Source organism: Rhipicephalus sanguineus, chromosome 7 (assembly GCF_013339695.2).
Source record: "Rhipicephalus sanguineus isolate Rsan-2018 chromosome 7, BIME_Rsan_1.4, whole genome shotgun sequence".
NCBI lineage: Eukaryota > Metazoa > Arthropoda > Arachnida > Ixodida > Ixodidae > Rhipicephalus > Rhipicephalus sanguineus.
In genome coordinates this window covers 127,561,447-127,584,728 of record NC_051182.1, presented here as the reverse complement: position 1 = coordinate 127,584,728, position 23,282 = coordinate 127,561,447, and the positions used below count along the sequence as shown (strand labels likewise).

The following is a 23,282-nucleotide window of genomic DNA, read 5'->3' as shown; positions in this document are numbered from 1 at the left end:
GCCAGCAGAGCGAGAAGCTTTTCTCCGAACTTGGACGACGCTACCAGATGTTCGAGATCACCGGAGGTGGCGGAGGAATGTAGCAGAGCAGCATCGCGGTGGGTACGGCTTCGGCACATCAGCATTGTCTTCATCGACCTCTCCATACCACAAAGGTGATTGACCTTTGTACGTCGAGGTCTCGGCCTGCCGCCGGGGAAGCTGTTACAAAGCAAATGCGAGGGTCCTGGGCCAGCTGTCTCCAAACGAGTTTTCCTGCTTCTTGGACTCCCCCCCCCCCCCCCCCCCCCAGTTCGGAGAACGGATTAGACACCTACACCTGCTGTCTTTCCCTGAACTGAGCGCTTCGGTGGGGAGCTGGCTGCTACACGCGGGACCCCTCCGTGGGTCGCGTATTTGCATCGAGTGTGCTTTTGGCTAAGGCTGGTGCCTTTGTTCGTAAAAGGATTACCAGTTCCCCGAGGTGGCATTGTCTCCCCCCCCCCCCTTCCGAACTGGTCGGACGTGAAGAGTGAGAGGACAGTGGTCTCGGGAGTGCCATCCTGGGGGCGGTGACCTATGTGCCGAAGAGACGGACCCTCCAAAGGCATGCACGTTTGTGATTGGACATTTGCCGCATAGGGAGCTATAGTTATGCAGCTCCAAAGGCATGCACGTTTGTGATTGGACATTTGCCGCATAAGGAGCTATAGTTGTGCAGCTCCAAAGGCATGCACGTTTGTGATTGGACGTTTGCCGCATAAGGAGTTTCCCTGTCTTTGTATTGAAGCGTATTTAAGGAGCAGCAGAGCGTCTGCTCGGGACGGATCGATCGGACTAGATGTCGTTCTGACGATCCTGTCCTCTATGATGTTGTAAATAAACCTCTGTTAAGTTTTCCCCAACGTCGGTATCTCTGCCTCGGCTTCCTGCTGTTCCGGACGTCCCTGGGCCTGCGGTACGTCTCCCGCCGCTCAGCTCCACGCTACCCCCCGAGTCCGCGTCGGCCAACGTCGCCGCTCGTAACAACTGGTTGCAGCGGTGGGATGGATCCAAATACCCGGTCGTAACAATCTGCTCTTTCAATACACTCATTTAATTTATGTGCATTAATTGTCCTGGCGCGTAATTGGCATTTATCTTAAATAATTTGATGTTCGATATCATATATCCAATATAACTCATGACTTGAACCAGAAGCATCGATTTCATGCCAGTTTTATTTTTAGAAGACTTTTTCTGATAATTCGGAAAAGAGGAAGTGCTTCGCCGGAAGCCCTTGGAAAAGAAGCAAGAGTGTCGCTCGTTGCTCTTGCCACTATATATAAAAACGCTTCTGACAGAACCCATCTACAGTGATAGTCTAAGTTATGCCATAGTATTAGTACAACACAAATATTTTAACTAAATCCTCACCGACAGAACGGGTGACTAAGAGGGCGTCCGCTTGCCTTCGTTGCTTTGTTACCTTAACGTCGTGCATGTCCGAAGGCATCTGCACATGAACCAGTCCATATGCAAGTCATACATGATACGTCGATATTATGGCGGAAGTACGGTTGCAAATCTTCCGGTTTGATCTAGAGTTGTTGGTACTGCTCACTTTGCATTACTGCCCGTGTACTTAGATTTAAGTGCGCGTTAAAGAACCCCAGGTGGTCGAAATTTCCGGAGCCCTCCACTACGGCGTCTCTCATAATCATATCGTGGTTTTGGGACGTTAAACCGCAGATATTATTATTACACTTTGCATTACTGAAGGTGTACATTAGAGCAACAAAAGACAACTCAGACGAGAAAGCGCGATCAAGAAAACCGTTTGCAGCACTGTTTCTTAGCAGGGAAGAGTTCTTCATATACGTCTTCCTGTGGTGCATGCGCATAGAGAATGATGCGGAATGATACTTGTGCATCTAAACAATCCGTGTTCTGCTTATACGACCCGCTATTTTTTTTCTCACATATGAGGCTTCGAGTGCTAGTTCAAAAGAAACATTGCTGATCTTGCCTACAATGATTGCTCCCGAGGAAATAATTGAGTCTGGTGTATTATCCATTAATCTTTATTCTTATTTCTTTCATGTGTAGTCGTTTCAATTACTCTTCTGAGTACGCAGTGAACAAGATTACACACACTTATCGCCTTGCCTGACTAGTTTCGAGATCGCATTTTGTTTTCTGTTCTTCTTAGGGATAAGCAGTTTAACTTTTTTGTAGATGATGGCTAGGGCGTCTACGTACGTTTCAAGTGTTTCTTTCCTGGAGATATCAAGTATCCTTTCCTGAAGCCAGCTTTGATCTTTAGGTTGATTGAAGTCAAGTGTCTCTAAAGCTATTCGAGGTTATGTTCATAAATATCTTGTATGATACTGAAATAATCTGCTTGGTCTATAGTTCAAAATTTTCACGTCTCCCTTTTGTTTATTATATAATTGACGTTTTTGTATAATACTTAATACTTTGAGTAAGCTGACTAGTCGATAGTTCGTCTTTTACGTCTCTCCTCTTGTTTATGATAATGTTGGCTTTATTTCCAACTCGCTGACACATTTCAGGTCTTAAGCAATTGTGTGTAGAGTGTCGCAAGTTTCACTAATATAAAATCATCTCCAGTTTTCATCAAATCGACTGTTATGACGTCTTCTTCAACGGATTCTTCGTGGCTCATACCCTGTAAAGCCCTTCTAAACTCATCAATAGTTGCAGGTGGAACTTCATTGCGTGGAGGCTCTGGATTTTGACCTCCAAGGTAGTGCGTGTGTGCGATTTCTCCTGTGCGTGATTAAACAATGAAAATTCACAGCGTACATGTAAAATTAAAGTGAGCCGCAAGTCGTCATAACTTTCATCGAACCTTTAGTATAAACGCGCCCGATCTCACGTCGGTGATGATGTACTGGGCAGAATTCACGAAAGATTCACGGTTTACCGATGAACCTCCGCAGCTTCGCCCACTCATCATCATTCACTCCGTGGATATGCTGTGATTCTTTTTACTGCATTGCGCAAATCCTGCCCCTACCGGATGCAAGATAGCTTCTCTATACAAAGAAGCGAAACTCGGTGTAGCGTTTACTGGTGTAAACGTTTGTTTGAAACGCAGACACGGGAGGCGAGCGGGCGTTGGAGCCGGCAGCTACGGCGCTCCGGCGGGTGAGGGAGAGAGTGACGTACGCGCGCACCTGCGGGGGAAGCGTGCGAGGGGTGCGTGACGTCAACGCCCAGCTGCGGCGCGACCTTGGCACCGCTCCAACACCTGCGCCGAGGGAAGCGCGTTGCCTCGCGTTTGTGCGGGCGGATAGCGTTACACAGGCTAGTCTTCTTTTTTTTTTATTGGCGCCAGTATGCCCTACGGCATAAGTTAAATAAAAAGAAAGAGTTCAGTTTCGCTGATAAAGGCCAGGAGCGGTCGATGCAAAGGCCCGTGCGTCCAGCGCGTTAAGCCGGGTGGTCGACCGGGGCGGTAGTCAAGGCCTCGTAGGTGGCGGGTGCGAGCCTTGTGAAGGCCCGGACAGGTCCCAAGTAGGTGATCGATCGTTGCCTCTGTGGCTGGAGCAACGCAGAAGGGGCATGTCGTTGGGGGAGGCTGTGCAACGGATGTCCATTGTTACGACTGGGGTAGGGCCCCTCAGGTGCACAGCGTAGGATACGAGGTCCTGGCATCCCACCGCTGCCACCACTGTTAGGAATGAGGTTGCGTGGCCCATCGCTACCGCCACCTTTATGTTCCGATGTCGTCCCTCAGGCTCGCTGCTGGGAATACGCGTCGTTGCATCCCTCCTCTGGAACCGCTGTTGGGACTCGGCTTGCGTGGCCGGTGCGAACACGGGTGTGTATCGTGCTCGGAGTATTCAGTAAGGGCAAGGTGAAGAAGGAAAAGATTTTATATACAGACTATTTACATATCTTGGCTCTCAGGCAACATGACTGCCAGCCCGACCACGTCGGCTGGTTCGACTCCGTTCTCCTTCTCTCCGATCGACGGACCGGCAAGGCCTTAAATCCTCTAGCCGTCCATTGTCCGGTTGACCGTCCGCCGGTCGCAGGTGTTGACGTCCTCTTAGTATGCTGAGCAGCCTTTTAGGTAGCAGGTGTTGACGTCCTCTTAGTATGCTGAGCAGCCTGTTAGGTAGCAGGTGTTGACGTCCTCTTAGTATGCTGAGCAGCCTTTTAGATAGCAGGTATTGACGTCCTCTTAGTATGCTGAGCAGCCTTTTAGGTAGCAGGTGTTGACGGGGCCAGCTGGACGAAGACGCCGTTTTCCCGGGAATGCAGACAAAGCATGCAGGGGTTGATCCCTGCTTCGACGTTCGGTCAGGTGCTCTGGCACAACACCATGCAGCCCGGATGGCAGGAGTCAACGCGGCGCCCACACGAATCCTCCTGAGCGCAACCTCCTCTCGGCGAGTTAAGCCGCCGGGAAGGTCCGATCCACGCGGAGGAATGAGTGCACGCGTGGAGCGCCGGAGGGTTTCTTTGTGCAGGAGCAAGCTGTCCTTTGGGGACAAACGAAGTAGAGGCAGCGGGTGTTGAACTTCCGCTGGATGGCAAGCGGCATCTGCGGCCATTTGAGCTAGTGTAGACCGACGGGTCCACAATACGCGGACAGGGTAGGCGCACGAGTGAATTAGTCGGCGCACATCGGAAGCTATATCGAGGGAGCTGGTCACTTTTCGCAACTCTCGAACTGCCTGCGTGGAGTCCGTATACACCTTTTCAAATTCTCACGCCAGGGAGGCGCCATATTGAAATGCGCGCCGTCTAACGTGCAAGATTGGCGAAATCGCCATCTTGGGCTGCGCGTACTCGAACCGGCGCGCTATCTGTTGGTGTGAGGTCCCTGCTAAAGCCTGTGTTTGCTGATTTTTCGTTTCTTTAAGCTGTTTTGTTTGGTATCGTCGCTGCCATTGACTTATTCGTCGCTGTCTGAACCGTTCAGCGGCGTGCATTCGCCCGTGCGACGCAAGAATTAGCTCCGCGTCTGCGAACGGCAGTGCTTCGTCGTCGGTACCATGCAGTAGCAGCCAGCGTAGTACCAGGTCGATCACGGCGTGAAGTGTTAATAATCGGTAACTAGAGCGTTCTTGCAGCTGTCTACCGCTTTCCTTTATTGGCGTACTAAATGTTTACGGATTATCCATCAGTTTCAAACCTCCGCGCATACTCGTTCGCGGCGCGTAAGTTTGTCAGCTGTAAACTGTAAACACCGCACAATCCTTCTTCACAGATACAGTTGACATACATTCACCCAGACGACGTCGAAGACTAGGTCGAGGAGACCTGTGAGTGGCCAGAAATACCGCGAGCGAACATTGTTTCTGGGGTCTTCGCCAGGTGTGCAACTACGAGGCACTGGAGTCGCGCAGCTACGTGCAGTTTGACTGTGTGGGTCAGTCGCTGGCGCACAATATGAAGGAAAAAGTCGTGCTGGTGAAGGGGAATGTGACACCGTCGCAAGCCGTGAACAGTAGGCCCCATCGCGCGTGGGTTTCCGCGAGGCCGTCCGCTGAAGTACGGCGCGCGCAGGCTGCACATGCGTAACCGGGCAAGGTGGAGTTTGCAGCCGTCTCAGCCGCTGTGTTATGGACGATATGAAGTGTGAATCCGCAACATTCTCACGAGTTAGTAGGTGAGTCATCAGTGGCTTGCGTACCTTTCTTTCCTATCTAGGATGCTGCTTGGGAACGTTGTTCTCGTCGTTTTTTTCTTGCCGCCAACGAAATACCGGGAACAGAGGCGTGACCAGGGCGACACGCGCAAGTTATTACTATTTAGCGAAGCCACCCACTGCTGCCGCAATTCAGGCGACGAAGGAAAACGATGCAGCGCGAACATGCCACGCTTGCACTCATCGCATGGCGTACATGTGCTGCGGACACACGATTGCACCTTAAATATTTCTCTTCCGCTGCTTGTTCGTTCACCCGTACACGACACAGTGATGACCAGATGACTTGCTATGCGAATGCAGTAAATTTTCTGCCATGGTAGTCACTTCGTATCGGACACAGGCGCATAACACAGTCACACAAACGCGTACCGAAGCAACACACACACAGCACTGGCGCAGCCCAAAGCACGGAAGTTTTTCCGATTTACCGACGCCACCCATTTCTTCTGCAATTCCGGCGACGACGGAAAGTGATACAGCGAGAACGTGTCACACTTGCAATCCTCGCGCGGCGTGCTGTGCTGCGGGCACACAATCACGCCTAAAATGTTCCTTTTCCGCTGATTGTTCGTGCACCCGTGCACGACACAGTGATGGCCAGATGATCGGTTCTTTGAATACGCACCATTTCCGGCCATGACAATCGCTTTTTATCTCAAAGAAGGGCCTAATTCACACACAACATCCAAGCGTACCAAGCGTACAGATACAACATGCGCAGCCCAAAGCGCGATGGCAACACTGCAAACATACCCTCGACCCCAGCAGCGCACTGGTGCGAGCATGGGTGCGAGGGTGCTCCTGTGAAAAGGTGTATAGACAAGCAGCCTATTGAGTGACAAGCAATCCACCTTGGGTATCATGAATGTTAAGCCGTCCCGTATAGAGTCACTGTATATGCTACCTTTAGGTAGCAGAGTTGCGCATAGGTCCGGCTAGCAACCACAGCTATGCGGTGAAGTCGCACTTCGTTTTTGCAGGCGACATGCCTACCGTGTCGCCGATTAACCTGTCTGGCGTGTCGAAGACCGGCGATAAACATTGGCTGTCGATGACTAGTGTTAATTCAGTTCGCTGCAGCGGCGGCGTCAAGAAATACAAAAATTGGCCCAAGCGGCAGCTTCTCCGCAATGCATGGTTGCTAGCGGCGTTGGAAGACAGATGCGCAACTCTGCTACCTAAAGGTAGCATATACAGTAACTCTAGTCCCGTATAGCTGCGAGCTCCGCTAACACTGATGGGAATGGTGCCTCTGTAACATAGGAGCATGTATGTTGCGTTTCAGGTAGCGTGGGGCATACGAGGCTGGTGTGCAAAACGCAGCTATCGATAGCTGCATCTACGTATACCGCTAGTGAGTCAAAGAGCTGGTACGCATCTAAAAGAGCGGCTGCTGGAGGTGGGCTCGCCCGATCACCTGCTCCTGTGAGTGGCGGACAAGGCGTTAAAGAAGCTAAAGGAACCGGCTAGCTCTAGGTACGATTGAGACAAGAGAAAGAAAGTTTTTTTTCCACTCCACAAAAATTAATAAGCTTTTGTAAGGTTACTGACCCTTTTCGCAACAAACGCCTAGGGTTCGCGGAGAAGCAACCGGTGCCCTTTTGTGGTCTGTGCACAAGGTTTTGTTATCGCTTGCCATTCTCGTGCGGTAGGTGTACGTAGGGCAGACATAGGCCATAGGTGTGTACATAAGCAGAAGTTGCTACCGTGACGGGCACATGTCGGTGCATTGCAACGACTGCGGTTGTGTACCTCTGTTTGATGAATGTACAGTTTTGTATAGGAACATTGCTAAAGATGCACGGAAGATTGTTGAAGCCAGCCTGATTGCAAAAGAAGGTGCCAACTATGTTAGCGCCCCCTCGATTACTCTGAGCTCAAAGGAAATCGCGTATCTGGATGAAGCTAGCTTGCGCTTTTGAGAGAGTTCTTTTTATTGTCCTCATTTTTGGTCCTCAGATTTGGTGGCAAGTAGAACACGTTTCAGAAATAAAGATCATTGTGTGTAGCGCACGTCCTATCCCCTTCCTTGATCCCTGTGTTTTCAGCGCTATGGCTTGATTGAATAGAGTGCCCCTTCTGTTTCTTTCGCTGTCGGAGTGGTTCTTCACTGCGTGAATTTTGTACTATCAGCTAGCCCGTCATTCTGTCGTTTTGCTAAGCAGGTGCTTTGTATTTTCTCACTTTAGTGATTGATAGCCATATTGCCCCACTTCCGTTTCCGCAGACCAGTGTAGCTGCCTTGAGGAATATACCTATCGTCGTCCTCCTTGCCTATAGTGCCAGATAAATACGTTTCTTTCTCAATACTTCTCACTCTCACACACACACTCTTTATATTTATCACTTTATTTGGCCAATTTGTCGTGGTAAAGATGAGTATCTTTATGTACACCTGTTTGCATTGGTTCGTGGGGGCGAAGACTGGGGCATTAGTTGGTGGTGTCCTTCTTGCTTTCTTTCCATTTCTTTTGCGCCTCTTCTCCCTGCTGCCGTACTGTCTCCTGAAGTTTACATTTGTTCATCTTGCTCTTGCAGGTGTCTGTTGTACCATTTTTAACACCCACTCTCCGTCACAACAGACTCCCTTTTCACCACTGCCATCGTCACGCTGAAAAACAAATACCGCATTTGAACCAATAGCAGTCTGCACTCCGAGCTCTTGAGTACTTCCACAGTTATCAAAACGTAAATTCATTTGAGGTAACATTTTTCCTGGTTAATGTCACAAATCCGCCCTTTCTGTCTGTCCTTGATTTGGCGTCCGCAGCGCAGTAGTAATACCGGATGCGTTATGTTCGCGTTTCCCACAGATTTTTTTTTTAATTTCGAAAACCTGCCCTTAGCATAGTAATTGGTGGTGTCAAAAATACAAATGCAAATTTGCTTCGGGTATAATGTCTAATAATGATCGTTGGTAAGGTCCATGGATCCAGCGGTCGAGGTCGGGTGGTCGGCAAGGCCTGAGGCCCGTTGCACGGAGGTGGCGAAGACGGCTTATAGTGGTAGGCTTGTGCAAGTCCACAACAAGTGTGTGGCAGTCACATCGCCGATTGGGGTGTCACAAAATGAGCACGATGCACCATACGGGCCGCGGTATATTGCGTGCAGAGAGTGGTCACGGATGGGGTAAGCGCAGTGCTAGGCACTCCAGCCTAGAGCCAGAAAAACGGTTTGATCTTTCATTCTTCGCATTCTAAGCTCAACAAGCGCAGTATCGTTTATTCATCCTTTGGCAATACGTTAAAAAAAATCATGCGTTTGCAGGATGCGAAGTAGTTTCGAGGAGCAGGTTCGTCGTCTAACTGACACGGGGTACCCGCGAGCAATTCTATTTAGCGTTGCAGAAAAAATGCTCAAGTTCAAAAAGCAAGGCATTAACGCCAACCGTGCGAGAGTGCAAGAACATGTCTCCCGTAGTGTGTATAGTACAAGGCATGTCTCCGCTATTCCATGCATACATTCCGTTTCGCTTAACTTGAAGGACTGGCGGAAAGGGCGGGAATGAAGGTGGTTCTTACCGCACCCGATCAAGCAGAAATGTGTCGGGCAATTAATGAAGGAAATAATAAACTTGTATGCACTAAGAAGCGTCGCAGCAGGTTTGTACAGTGCACTAAAAAATGTAGTTTGCGCATTCCTTGGTCTTGCGGCGCGTCATACAGTAGTACAAACAGGAAGGTGCCTAAATGACAGATTGAAAGTTCATAAATACACACATAAATATGATGTGAGGGCATGTGGGTATTCATGATAGGGACTTCGGATGCGCACCTCAATTTGATAACACTATAGCATCATTTCCAAATCAACTGACAGGTTAACAAGGGAGTTTGTTGAAGCCTTAGAGACAAAAAATCACACCATCTCCCGCTAAAGAGGACCTGAGGCGATGCGAAGCAGCGTATCGGCATGTAGTGCACGCTTTTCAGAGGGGGAGTGGAAAGGAGAGGGGAGAGAGGGAAAGTGGAGTGGGTAAGTGGAGAGGAGGAATGGAGGGAGAGAGGTAAAGTGGAGAGGGGTAATAGGAGAGGGGAAATGAGAGAGGGAAAGTGGAGAGGGGAGGGTTGTGGGAGAGGGGGATGGGAGAGATGGAATGCGGAGAGGGTGAGGTTGTGTGTGGAGAGGGCTTGCGCATGCGCAGTAAGGGTGGTCACGCCGCACACCACCACCGGATTGAACTCCGCTATAAGATGCTTCACATCTAAAAGCCCGGTGAACTCTGGGTCACCATGGCATCTGTTATGCTCTCAGATAAATATGTGGGATCTGTGATAGCACCCGTTTTGCACGAGCAGTAGAAGTGCCCATGTGATGCTCCATCATATCTCTTGTATTTTCCTATCTTTTGTTTATTCATGTACAGCCAGTATACTTATAATGCGCAACTAATGAACAAACTTTCAGTTGTTAGTGAGCCCTGTGTACGTGTCGTTCCTCTTCGCCTGGTTCCTTGTTTTCACTGGAGCTTTTTTACTGCAAGTTGTCATGTTCGTTGAGCGACCGTGGTACGCCCGCCCGAGATGCCGAGCGCTATAGTGACGACACGACGCCGACAACGATGCCGGCTGTTTTGCTGGTGAAAACACGGGCTTACGAGCAGAAAAGCTTATGACGGGCCAGCCGGGGGATATATAGAGTACTTGGTGAAAACGTTGCCGGCACTTGGAGGAAAATATAATTTCTGATGAACGGGGCGACAGCTTCACAGTGAAGTGCGATGGTTTCCACGGCGTTGAAGTGGCTGGATTTTTTTTTCATGCGATACTTCAGCTTCTGCCTAAAAGGTTCTCTCAAGAACTCTCGCCGGATCAGTACAACTTGCAGAATTTTATTTTTCGATGTTCACAAGGCTCTTTTGTCGTTTCGTGAAGCACCTAGTTGCTCACTGCAGTGAATTGAAAACCACGCCACGCTAATTTTATGCCATCTATTAAAAAAAAAGAATTGTTCATAGAGCTCGTTCTGTTTATCAATTTTCGGTGAACCATTTTCACACTTGTCTTATCCTACAGACTTGCATTTTTACGGCATTAAAATATAGTTGTGTCGTATCTGAACCCGTGTCTTCTAATGACGGAGTTAACGTAAGAAGGGAAATCAGGTTCGGTCCCTGCCGGCGGCAAGTTGTCATTTCGTCGCAATTACTACAAATAACGCGCCCTATACTTTCCTTGGCTTGGTTGTCTGTTGGTTCTCATTAAAGCATTGGCGCAGTTATATAGGATATTTTTTTCTCGTTCGTCAGTGGGCCGAACGCTGTCGGTCCCGCTGGGATGAGCCTCTCTGTGCGAGGCATGGTCGAGTCGATTTGACATACTTAACCGCAAGGGAATTCGGAAATTTCCAGTTCCATAACACTCTACGCAAAATAGAACGCGAATAAATAAAGTCGGATGTTTCAACGCGTAATACGTATATGTATATGTAGAGACAAAACATCACTATAAGCACTTAATCATAATAATTGCACCACTGCCTTCCCTTTATTTGCTGAATGGATGTGTGTCCAAACTGCAACAGTGTACGGTACTCTACTTTTTTGCATTCCTCACACTGGTCAATTTAGAGTAACCTAGAGATTAAATAGAGCAGTAACAGGAAAGTCGCTAACAACACTCAAAATGGGCACATAACGTTACTTAATAACACAGTGGCGCACTGCCTACAAGGTAACTTGTTTTTGGCGCTGAAAGCACCTTCGCGGGGCGTTTCCGTGGTTTATTTCAGGTTATTTAAATGATTTCTGCTGTCTTCATGTCAGTCGTACGTGCCACTTCTTGTGTTGATGCTCGCTTGCATTGAAAGGGACTTTAAAAGCAGCCTGTTCGCACAACAAAACTGGCCCACCGCAGTAGTCTAGTGGTTACGGCGTTCGACTGCTGACCAGAAGTTTGCGGGATCGAATCCAGGCCGCAGCGGTCGCATTTCGATAGAGGCGAAATGCTAGAGGCCCGTATGCTTAGATTTAGGCGCGTGTTAAAGGGCCCTACGTGGTCGAAATTTTCCGAGCCCTTCACTACGGAGTCTCGCATATTCACATCGTGGTTTTGGGACGTAAAACCCCGACAATTATTGTTACATAGCAAAACGAAGGTTATTAAATTGTCTGCATTGGGTTCCTGGAATATCTGCCGTAACACAGTGGGAGCATCAGCCGACTTCAAGCTCATTTGTTCTAGAAAGCAGGCGCAGGACATTTTTTATGCACTGAGACAGTATGGAAACAAACTGATACCCAGCACGGCGTCCCGTTTCTGAATCTCCCCATCGGCCTCTGAGCCATCATGAAAAGATTGAAAGGAGCTTCATCTTGTTCTTTGTCAGGACAGATCGTGACGCAGGAGGTCATTGTGGCATTCTGGAAAAAAACAAAAACAAATCATGGGTCCTTCATTGGTCACTTACTTTGAGGTACGCCCCGCCACGGTGGTCTAGTGGTTAGGGCACTCGACTGCTGACCCGAAGGTCGCGGGATCGAATCCCGGCCGCACCGGCTGCATTTTCGATGGAGGCGAAAATGTTTGAGGCCCGTGTACTTAGATTTAGGTGCACGTTAAAGAACCCCAGGTGGTCGAAATTTCCGGAGCCCTCCACTACGGCGTCTCTCATAATCATATCTTGGTTTTGGGACGTTAAACCCCAGATATCATTATTATTACTTTGAGGTACCTGCATATGCGTATCATGCATAGTGCGCAACGCTATGGAGGATAGCACGACTCTACAGAAAGTGCGTTACCACCAACAATTAGACGAGTGTTTTCAGCAATTATTACTAAAATTGTGCGTTTAGGCAGGCTATGAATTGGAAGGAATTCGATGATTGAAGATGAACCGGGCGCAAGACTACGTTATCTTTCAGAATTTATGTTTATTTTATCTAACAACCAAGCGATAAGAGGTCGCCTTCGCCAAAAAACGGCGACAATTTCTTCATCTATTTTTATTCCAATAAAAAGAAAGCTGGTTTTGTAAACGGCGCTTCACGCATTATTGAAAGGACAAAACCGTGTTCACCGGAGCTAGTTATTTCATAGATAACACTGGTTCGAGCAGCGGAACTTAGAGGAAGAAAAAGAGTCGGTATACAAGGACATCACTGTATATAACAACTGAAATTTTAGTTCTATGCGCATGGCTAAATAAATAACGAAGCGCGAACATTCATCAAAATGTATTGAACAGTGATTGCAGTGATAGCAGTGATGAAAAAACAGTTAGTGGAAACGACACCAGGGCGCACACAGCAGAGCGCATAGAAATAAAATTTCAGTTGTTGGTACAGCGACGTCCTTGTCTGTCCTTTTTTTTTACCTCCATTTTAAGTTCCGCTGCTCAAACCACTGTTAGTCGTGAAAGGAAACTAGAGCTGGCTCCGCATAATGTTTCTTATTCGTATACTTCTTTAGCATTCCTAAACATCGACTACCCTCGCGATACGTTCAGTGTCGCGAAATGAACTCGTAGAAAGCAATTTATTCATAATGTCAAGCTGTTCAGCTATTCCTGCAAGCTAATATGCCCTTCAGTGCTTTCTTCACTACCTGATTTGCTTCGCCTCCTTTTTGAAAACACTCTATGTAGCTCCTATATTACCTTGAGAGATTGCAAGAGCCAAGTTGCCGGTATTATGAAGAAAGTGAGACTTTATTGCCATTTTGATATGTAAAAAAAACAAGCAAAACTGGGAGCACGTTTGAGCCAGCCTTCAAGAGTAGAACACGATAGCGTAATCGGACCCCGTGTGCGCATCGCCTTCAACCGTGCCGTAAGGAAAGGAACGTCTATGCGCGCACTTTGGCCGTTTCAAACTATCCTAGAAGCTCTACTGCAAGTACAGCGGCGAAGCGCCCACGAAGTCATAATTCTTCCCTTTTAAGGTGCCACGCACACCTGCACAGCCGCACACTTCTTGATGGGTGGGCAGCTTTAAACCACCCACTCGTTGCGTAATTCAGATGTTTTGACGGCTGGTGCGGTTCTACGATTGCGCCACGCAATATTGTAGTATTAACCCATATATGCCGAAACTCAGAAAAAATGACAAAACAAATATTTTTTGACAAAAAGTGTACTTCCACCCTCAAAAGAAAGTACAAGTTCTTTATTTACTCCCAGGTAAACGCAACACTGTTTTTCAAGCCGTCCTATACATATAGGACACTGGGCATTAGGGGTGCTGTGTGCGGGTGTGGTAAGCCTTGAAAACATTTCACATGCACGCCGACATTGCACTTCTTCCTCTCCATGACGTCTTTCACACAAAGCACGCGTTTGCGCGGAGAAAGCGGTCGGCACGTGGCAGCATGAAAAGCAAGCAATGTGTAGGCTTGCACACGTTGAGAATGAGGTCTGCTTGATGGGCTGTAGGTGGCGCTAGTCATCAGCTAAAGAAATGGCGATGTTAGAGTGCATCAAGGAAGCGTCCTATATGTGGGACACTGGGCATATATGGGTTAAGGAGACTCCTACCACTACATCAAAATTCTTACAGCGTTTTTTTTACGAAGCAGTTTCAAGCACTGGCATGGCTATATTGTAGAACACCTGCTTGCCACGCAGAAGGCCTGCATTCGATTCTCGCTCGGCCCTATAAGATTTTTCTATTACTAATTTATTTGCGTCTATCTCGAATTTTCGCTCACAACCAACGGCGCCGACACCGTCACCGATGCCCATACCGGGATTTCTGCGAAATGAGCTCTTTAACGTTGTCGCGTTAAATGTGCTACACGCTCAGTCTTGTGTAGCCAGCCAGCAACGATGTAGGAGGGCATAAGTTCCAGAGCACGTGACACTGAGTGAGTGAGTGAGTGAGTGAGTGAGTGAGTGAGTGAGTGAGTGAGTGAGTGAGTGAGTGAGTGAGTGAGTGAGTGAGTGAGTGAGTGAGTGAGTGAGTGAGTGAGTGAGTGAGTGAATAAACGTTTATTTGGTCCAGCAAAACGCGATTAATCGCGCACCCGGCTAATCCCACGACGGGACCGACAGGTCTAGCCTGCCGGCCCGATCACGGCCGCGCTGGACGGCCAGGATTTGGTCCTCATAGACGGGCCTTCGTAGGAGCGCGTCCCACTCTTCCTTGGTGAACTTCGGGCCCAGCGACCCGCACTACCAGAGCATGTGAGATAAAGTAGTAGCCTCGCCCACGTGACATTATGTGTGGTTAAACGGCACCGCATAACTTAGGTAAGACACGTAAAATAAAACAATGCTGGAGGGCCTAACCTTGTGATGGAAATTTAAAATAATTGTGTTAAAAATTTTCCTCCTATAACATCAAACCTTTTTGTGAGAAAAGAGAACTTTTGCAAACACCTTATTAGGTCACATTTGCAATCGCAGCACTGACGTAGACGGCAACATAGACTGAGTGAAAACTCCTCAGCAAAATTATAGTCAGTATAAGTGAAAAGGAAAGTCATGCAGTGAGGGGAGCATTGTCTCGGTGCATTGCAGTGTAACTATGGAAAATCCAGTGAACGATATGGGCGAACATTCTAACTTGAAGTCGCACCAGGTAGAACGTTCGTCAAGACATCGTAATTTCAGCTGGCCTCTTTCGTGGTCCCGCCCTCATTATCCGATCATCAAGCTGTGAAATGTCTCTCAGCGCTTCTTGAACGCGGGATACTTACCAGATCAGGACAGAATGGACCGCAACTGAATTCTGAGCTCATCACTTGTGTGGTGACTATGACTGAAACGATATAAAACAGGGATGTTAGTGCGAATTTTTATGGCTAGCACAAAGAAGAAAACTACGGTAACAGTATGGGGCAATTTTTTTAAACTTCCCAATTACAAACGAGAGGACGTCTTGCCATGAGGACAACAGAACTTACTTTTGGTACAAGATTTCTATGCAGTGAATACTAATTCTTGATTTGCAACAGACATTTTCTGTCGTGAAAACAGAAGTGAATTCTGTCGATTGGGTGTCGTTACAACAAAGAGCTTACGTACAAGAAATATCTGCAGGAAAAATGTGCTGTCACAACGGACATCGAATTTTCACAACAAAAATGTCCCTGAACTAACGCGAAAAACCTGACGGAGCACTACAGAACCCGGCTGACACGACAGACCCCAAACAGAGCCTCGCGGAAAATGACATGGTTGCAACAGCATGCCATGTCCGAACACACAAGAGGTACGAATTTTCTGTCGTCAATAATATCTGGGGTTTAACGGAATTTTCTGTCGTCGTATTCTCTTGTATTTTAACTGGGTTCTATTGCCACAGAAATGGAAGCCATAATTAGTTACCAAAGCATTTCAGTGTGTTACTGCTGCTCCGTCTTTCACGCTGTGAAGAAGCTGTACCACAGTTACGCTGCAAAGACTTCATGAGACGTCTTCGTGAAGAGTCTTTTCTTTGTCCAAGAGTGTTACGAATGGTGCCAGATATTGGCTGCATCTGTAATTATCGGTTTTACTTAAAATATCGTAGGTATACATATACTCAAGCCCTCGATGGTACTGAAGTTAAAGGTAAATCAGCGCCGTTGCATTAAATGATTTCCATCTCAAGAGCAATTTAACAATACATTCAGTGGCTTCATGTGACAAAATCACAATATGATTATGAGACACGGCGTAATTCTCTCCTCCGGGTTTTTTTTTACCATGTAACCAAATCATGCACACGGGTGTTTTTAGATGCGAAGTATCTTATGGCGGAGTTCAATCCGGTGGTGGTGGTGGTGTGCGGCGTGACCGCCCTTACTGCACATGCGCATACCGTCTCCACTCGCCTTCCCCCTCTCCACTCCCCCTCTCCCCTCTGCCTCCCCCATTCCCCTCTCCACTCTCCCTCTCCCCTCCCATCTCCCATTTCACCCTCTCCACTTTCCCTCTCCCCTCCCCCTTTCCACTCTTCCTCTGAAACGCGGGCTAGACATGCCGAAATCCTCTCCTGCGCAACGCCGCGATGAGCACCAGCGCATGCGCGTCCCCTCCCTCTCTCTCCTCTCCTACGCTGCCCCCCTCTCGCGCGCCTGCCGACTGCGTTCCCCGCTCGCCCTGTGAGAATTAACGGCCGCGCTAAAGGAAGACAAGACGCGCGTAGCGTTCCTCTTCGCGTTCCACGACGCGAGGTCGGTAGCATGCCCAGAGAACGCCAACGGAACGCGATCGTGCAAGTGCTCCGGCTTCGCATCGCCTCATGGTCCCCTTTAGCGGGAAATGGTGTAATTTTACCTTTCGCCCTTATCAAAATGCGGCTGTAGTGGCTCGGAATCGAACCTGCGCCCTTGAGCTTAGCAGCGCAACGCCTTAATTTCCATGTAGCCACTGCTGATATACGGAGCACTTTATCACGGCTTCCACGAAAGGGCAGGCATTTCGGAACCTATGATCATGGCTGTACATATAATCAAGAGTGAAATGCAAAGTTCCAAGAGTTTTTTTTTATAGATTTCGCTTGTCATCTCTCTCTGTCTTTTTGCTTCTGTTTAATCATAGCTGTAGCACTTTCACACAAAAGAGACTTACTTGTGGATACAGCGCTGGCAAGGGCAATCCATAGAGCGCCCATGGCTTACGTCGTGACGAGTTTCCTTCTGTGTGCCCAAACAACCTGTTTATCCTACTTTTATATTGGTCTAGACTTTCTTCGTGCCGTCAGTTTCTGTTAGGAAGAGGAATGGTATTGGGTTTCACATTTATCGCCACACCTTCCTGACTTTTATTCTCCGATATTATTTCCTAGTTAGCTGACCTCTACACGCCAACTACACCTGTCGAGTCATACCCAAGTTATTTGGGACGTGATCTCTTCGGGTAGGGAGCAGTGGTGACACTCAGTAGGGAACGCCCTTTAAAAAGTTTACGGCAGTGCTTACCTTAATGAACTCAAATCGATTAACCGATACAACCTATACGACGGTCTCTTAGAGTGCTCTAAGTTTATTTTTTTCTGTAAAATTGTGTCCCACGGTGATATTTATGTGCCCATTGAAAGTGAGAGTTAAATTTCTAACTCGAGCTTTTAGCTCTGAGTTGAAAATTTTGCTAGTTTGCTTTTTACATTAAGAAACACGATATGATTATGAGGCGCGTCTTCGTGGAGGACTCCGTATTAATTTAAACCACCTAAATCAATCAGTTAAGATTTGCTGTGTTCCTTTGCTAGTGCGCGCATGACACCGTGTTTGTACATTAAGCTGTACTACAGCATTTTATGCTGCCGATAATACTACGAGCCTTAATTTGCGTACTTGTTGAATACTGTGCTATCACTATGAATGCTACCCTGATTAACGGAACCGCAAAGTTTATACAGAGCTGCACGTTTCTTGAGTGTAAGCAGTTCCAATAAAGATGGATGTGTACACAGCGGTCCGCTTTTAAAGGGAACATCGGATCGCGTGTCGTCCACTGGGTGCCACTCGTCCGGCGGCTACAGGGAGTTTCGCGCAGCGCAGTGGGAACCGTACGTGGTGCTCTTTTGTCGCATGAACAACCTGCTTCGCGACGATTCTGGGTGCGGCCGCAGACGGTAGCGGACGACGAAAGAGCATGGCCTACAGTGCTCGCTGTGCCTTCGCGGAACTCATTGGTGCCGCCGGATGGATATGGCGCCCGGTAGACCGTACACGTTGCGTTGTTTAATTTAGCTGTGGACCACTGTGTAAAATGGCTTTGACGTAACACAAGTTTGCTTGATGTGGTCATCTCTGATGCGAAGCATTCTTTGCGACTTCAGCCCAATTTCCTGTAACGGATATCAACATTGACTATTACGTACTTCTCGGCGGGAGAAATTCTAAGGTACCAGCTCGAGACAACAGCCTGTACTCTTTTCTTGGGCTGGCCAACGATGTGGGCTGTTCCCGTGCGCTCTGGGCTGAAAACCTTTATCTGGCCCCGTCTTACCATGCCATTTGCGAAAATCATAATGATGCAGAAAAGTATCCATTCGTGCAGAATACACAAATGCACGCAGTAACAAGCATAACAGTTTTTTAGGAGCGAGCTTGTGTACGCGACGTCTAAAACAATGCGCAATTGCATGTACGGTGGCGTCTCGGAAATCGCGACATGGGTCAATCGTTTGGATCGTTCGTACAGCTGGTGTGACTCGCACATTACGGTGTGGTTATAGCGACACGAAATGAAGTTTACGATCGTACGCTGGGTTTTAGCGGGAGTTCTGATGAGCCCGCAGTAACCCCGCCACAATTTTGTCGCCTTCAGTGTTGCCCATTATCGGGCTGTAAGCAACCGACCACTGAAGCACCAACATTTGTCTTGGTCTGCAAACCGTTTTGTGTGGACAGTTAATGTCACGACCATGGCATTGTTTTGCAGCGAAAGCTGTTGTGAGGTACAACAGCAACCGATTTGGGGGGCGTACTTGCCCGCTGCTGCCACCACCGGTGTCTGCAACATCTATCGCTCTCAATGAGAGACAGAAAGAAAAAGAACGTGGTTTGAGCAGGATTTGAACTCAGGCACTTTGCGTGGCACCAGAGTATTCTGCCACAGAGCGAGGTCTGCATTTCTTTCTTTCTGTCAATGCATTTATTAAATATAGACATGACTTAAGGAAGCAATTCGGTACAGACAGATCGCGATACGAGCAGAAGGAACATATTAGTCCTTTGACAGAGCCACGTCTGTTTTAAGTGCGTAGCACTTTAGGGGTCCGGCTTGTCGTCCGTATAGATCTCATGGGGCGTGATCACGCTCTAAGTCGTGTGGTCAATACAGGCCTAAAACATGGCTAGCAACCCTCAAAACCGGGTTGAAATAAGCGAACAAGCACTCAAATGATATAGTTACGAGGAATAACCGAAAAGTAATCGGAATAATTAACTTAAAATCGCTAAAAATGCCTCGGAAACGAGCGGCTGACACTCGCGCCGCATAAGAGAGGGTGCCGCCGCCTCGCCGAAGGCGAAAACTGCTGCTCGCACCGGCGCTTTCGTCGCTGGACCTGAAAGGGGTAACAACCTGACGGAACTGGCTCCAGACAACACGTATCTCAACTGCCGTAACAAGCAGGAAGTCGATAAAACACAGGCAAAAGGAAGCGCTCATGTCGCACGCCGAGTTTGCGAATCTCCCTAACAAGATTCTAGTCGTGCCGGGGAAACCCTACGTGCTTACCTCAAACATTGACGTCATCGACGGTTCGGTAAACGGAGCAGTGGGAACTCTACGAATAGGATCACTGGGTGGTGCCCATGCTACGCACTTCCTCAGGTTTCAAAGTAGTGGAGCTGCATTTAGCACAGGATTTAGAACGACACGAGTCGCTACACAAGAACAACGTTAGCTAACGTTTTTTTAAACAGCTGAGCTGTTTAAGAGTTTCGTTGCTCCACAGAGCGTAGACCAGAAACGGCGCCTGGCTCAGGCGTCACCGCACGTTGCCTAGCAACCACCTGGCGCAACTGCGCCTCTCGTCGGCTGGCTCTGTCGACGCTCCGCACCGCCGCGCATAAAATAGCCTTGTATAGTACAGCAAGGGGGTGGGAAAGGGAAGTCAGGGATAGGAGGAGAGAAAGGAGGAGGAGGGTAAAGCGTGAAACATAGCATAGCCATCTATGGTATAGTATAGCAAGGGGTGGAAAAGGGTAGTGGAGTTGAGGAGGAGTGATGTTAAGGTGAAGAGGAGGGAAAGGAGAAGGGGAACGCCACCAGCTTCGCTGCTTCCTGAGTCCTCGTACCCTTAGTGCATAGCTGCCGCAATCTTTTTCTCTATTGAAAGAGCCACGTCTGCGCTTGAAAGTCATTGGCAAAAAGACCCTTTGCAGGCCTCATGTTCGGTAAGGAATCACGTTAACAGATGTAATATAGCGTATAATAGTAAAGTAAGAGCTATGCGTAACGAGAGGGAGGTTCATTTACGAAGTTCAGAGCCATAGTTCATCTTCATCAGCCACAGCATGAACATAGTGCGTATAAAGTCTTACAGACGCGTGGTGGGTACCTTGCTTCTCCGCGGATTGATGAATAATGACATAGTGGGTACTTCCCTACATCGAAAAATGATGAGTTATGGCTTAGCAGGTGCCTTGCAACTGTACTTGTAGAAGTTTCCCAACGAGCTCTAGAAAGGCCGCTCCCCCCAGCTTTCGCTGTATCTGTGCTACGTTTTGCGCGTTTCTTTTTTTTTTTTAGTCATTGCAAGGAAACAAGTGCCGCCTTTTCTATTACTGTGTCAACGGACGTGTTAGTGAAAGAAAACATAGTGTAGAATGCTCCTCGTTTGTGATATAGGTCTCGCGGCAGAGGGTCAACGACTGTAAACGGAATTAAGAAAACTGCTGTAGAAGAATATGGTATCGGTTTTCAGTAGTTATTTTAACTGGGCTATCGAGGTACGGTGCGGTGTGAATGTGACCTTGATAGCATTCGAGAATTGTACGAGTGCGGTGTATCGCTAGGGCACAGGTCGCCATGAAATGTGGAGCTCACTCAGACTCACTCATGAAACATATTTCGCTCTTAGAGCTCACTCGGACTCAGAATCACCAATATTTTCCTCAACCGGACTCACTCGGACTCAGACTCACTGAAACATTTCTCAGCCGGACTCACCAAAATATTACTCACTTGGACTCACTCAGACTCAGACTCACGGCTTTATGTGAGTCTGAGTGAATCGGCTCATGAGTCCGTTAGCGCATATTTAGCTTTTTCGACAACGGCGTCAAGGCTCTTTAACACCAATATCTCGCATAACATGTGCTCTACTTGGCGCCTTTTGATCTCGTACATTCAGATATGAGTTATCATGGGTTTCAATCAAGTAAGGACATTTTAAATGCGTAGCAGCTCTTTTACTAGCCTGTGTAACGCTGTCCGTCCGTCCGCACAAACGCGAGGCAATGCGCTTCCCTCGGCGCAGGTGTTGGAGCGGTGCCAAGTAGGTCACGCCGCAGCTGGGCGTTGACGTCACGCACCCCTCGCACGCTTCCCTCGCAGGTGCACGCGTACGTCACTCTCTCCCTCACCTTCCGGCGCGCCGCAGCTGCCGCCTCCAACGCCCGCTCGCCTCCCGTGTATGCGTTTCAAACGTTTACACCAGTAAACGCTACACCGAGTTTCGCTTCAAACGAATCTTCCAGCGCTCACCGCAGCACCCGCGTTAGCGCCGTTCAACCCGTGACGCCACGCGTGCGCAACGCTGCTGCTTCGCATCCCATCAGCGCTCCCTTCGGGGAGATGGTCCAATTTTTTATTGAAAGAAATGACTCACACGAGCTATTTTTGTGAACAGCTTGCTGTGAAGGAATGTGCAGGGGGGGGGGAGATCACGGCACCTGCCCCACCCCTCCCCTCTTTGTAACTGACGCCTCTGTTCAATAAATACAGAGCTGGCGTATCAACACTAGTGCTTTGAAGCATGTGTGAGTCGACGGGAGTATAAACGTCAGCCGACATAACGCTGACCGTAATGCTGAAGTTGTGTAGATAGAACCTAAAGTCTGTCTGTCTGTCTGACTGGACTCAAGAGAGATATTTTGCGCTTAGGGCTCACTCGGGCTTCGACTCATCGTTTTTCTCAGCCGGACTCACTCGGACTCATACTCACTAAACTTTTTCTCAACCTTACTCACTCGGACTGAAACTCACCAAAATATTACTCACCCGGACTCACTCACACTCACGGCTCGATCTGAGTCTGAGTGAGTCGACTCTGAGTAAGTTTGTCGACCTATGCTCAAAGGTGAGAAGGCGTTCCTTTTTTTTCTCCACTTTTTACAGCGAAAGCTGTTATGAGATCATTTCACCGGCCGTTTTTGGCGCCGTAGTTGTCCGCCGCCGCCGCCGCCGATGTCCGTAACCAGTATCGCTCAAAATAATAAAAAAACGAAATAAGAAAATTCCAGGATGGAACGAGGTTCGAACCTGGGCCCTCTGCGTGGGAGCCCACTATTCAACCTCTGAGCCATGCCGGTGCTTGAAACTGCTTTGCAAAAAGGTCATATACAGGCTTCATGTCGGGAAGGAACCACATTAGCGTATGCAATATAGCGTGGTAGAAGAGTAAAATAAGCACCAAGCGTCGCACAACGCGAATTCTGTAACCAGGCGTCATACAATGCGAATTGCGCAACGAGTGGGTTGTTGAATGCTTCCAACCCATTACAAAGGGCTCCGCCATAATTCTTCATCGTCATCAGGCACAGCATCAATAAAGTGCGCATAATGCCTGACATGCGTTTAGCAGGTACCGCGGCTCTCCGTAGAGTGACGAAAAATGGTGTAGTGCCTGCTGCCCTACTTCCCTGCTTCCTAGTGCCTGCTTCGCAAAAATTACGATGATTTATAGCGTAGTGGGTTCCTCGCAAGTGCACTTGTATTGGTTGCCAAGGAAGCCCATAAGTGCATGATCCATTTCCACGGGGTCTCAGTAAAGTTCTTCGCCCCCCCCCCCCGCCTCTCGCCCCCACGTCAACGTATGTTATACAGCATTGCGGGAGACGGAAATAGCGACCGGGCGTCACCCAATGCAAATTACATAACTGGTGGGCCGTTTAAAGCTTCCAACCCATTACAAAGGGCTGAGCCAAAAGTCTTCATCGTCATCAGTCGTCGCGTCAGCAAAGTGCACGTAATGCCTTACAGACGTGTAGCTGGTGCCTCGCTTCTCCGCAGGATGAAGAATAATGCT

The 23,282-nt window shown here is 48.4% G+C and overlaps 1 protein-coding gene across 1 annotated transcript; it reads right to left on the bottom strand.

Annotated features, from left to right (window-relative positions):
- Positions 1-8,171: 8,171 nt before the first annotated feature.
- LOC119400892 (uncharacterized) lies at positions 8,172-17,233 on the bottom strand. The gene is made up of 4 exons (XM_037667786.2): positions 17,147-17,233; positions 15,289-15,350; positions 11,889-12,011; positions 8,172-8,261 (listed from the first exon to the last, which is right to left on the bottom strand). The coding sequence occupies exons 1-4, from the start codon at positions 17,187-17,189 to the stop codon at positions 8,172-8,174; spliced, it is 318 nt and encodes a 105-aa protein (XP_037523714.1). The 5' UTR covers positions 17,190-17,233.
- Positions 17,234-23,282: the final 6,049 nt, after the last annotated feature.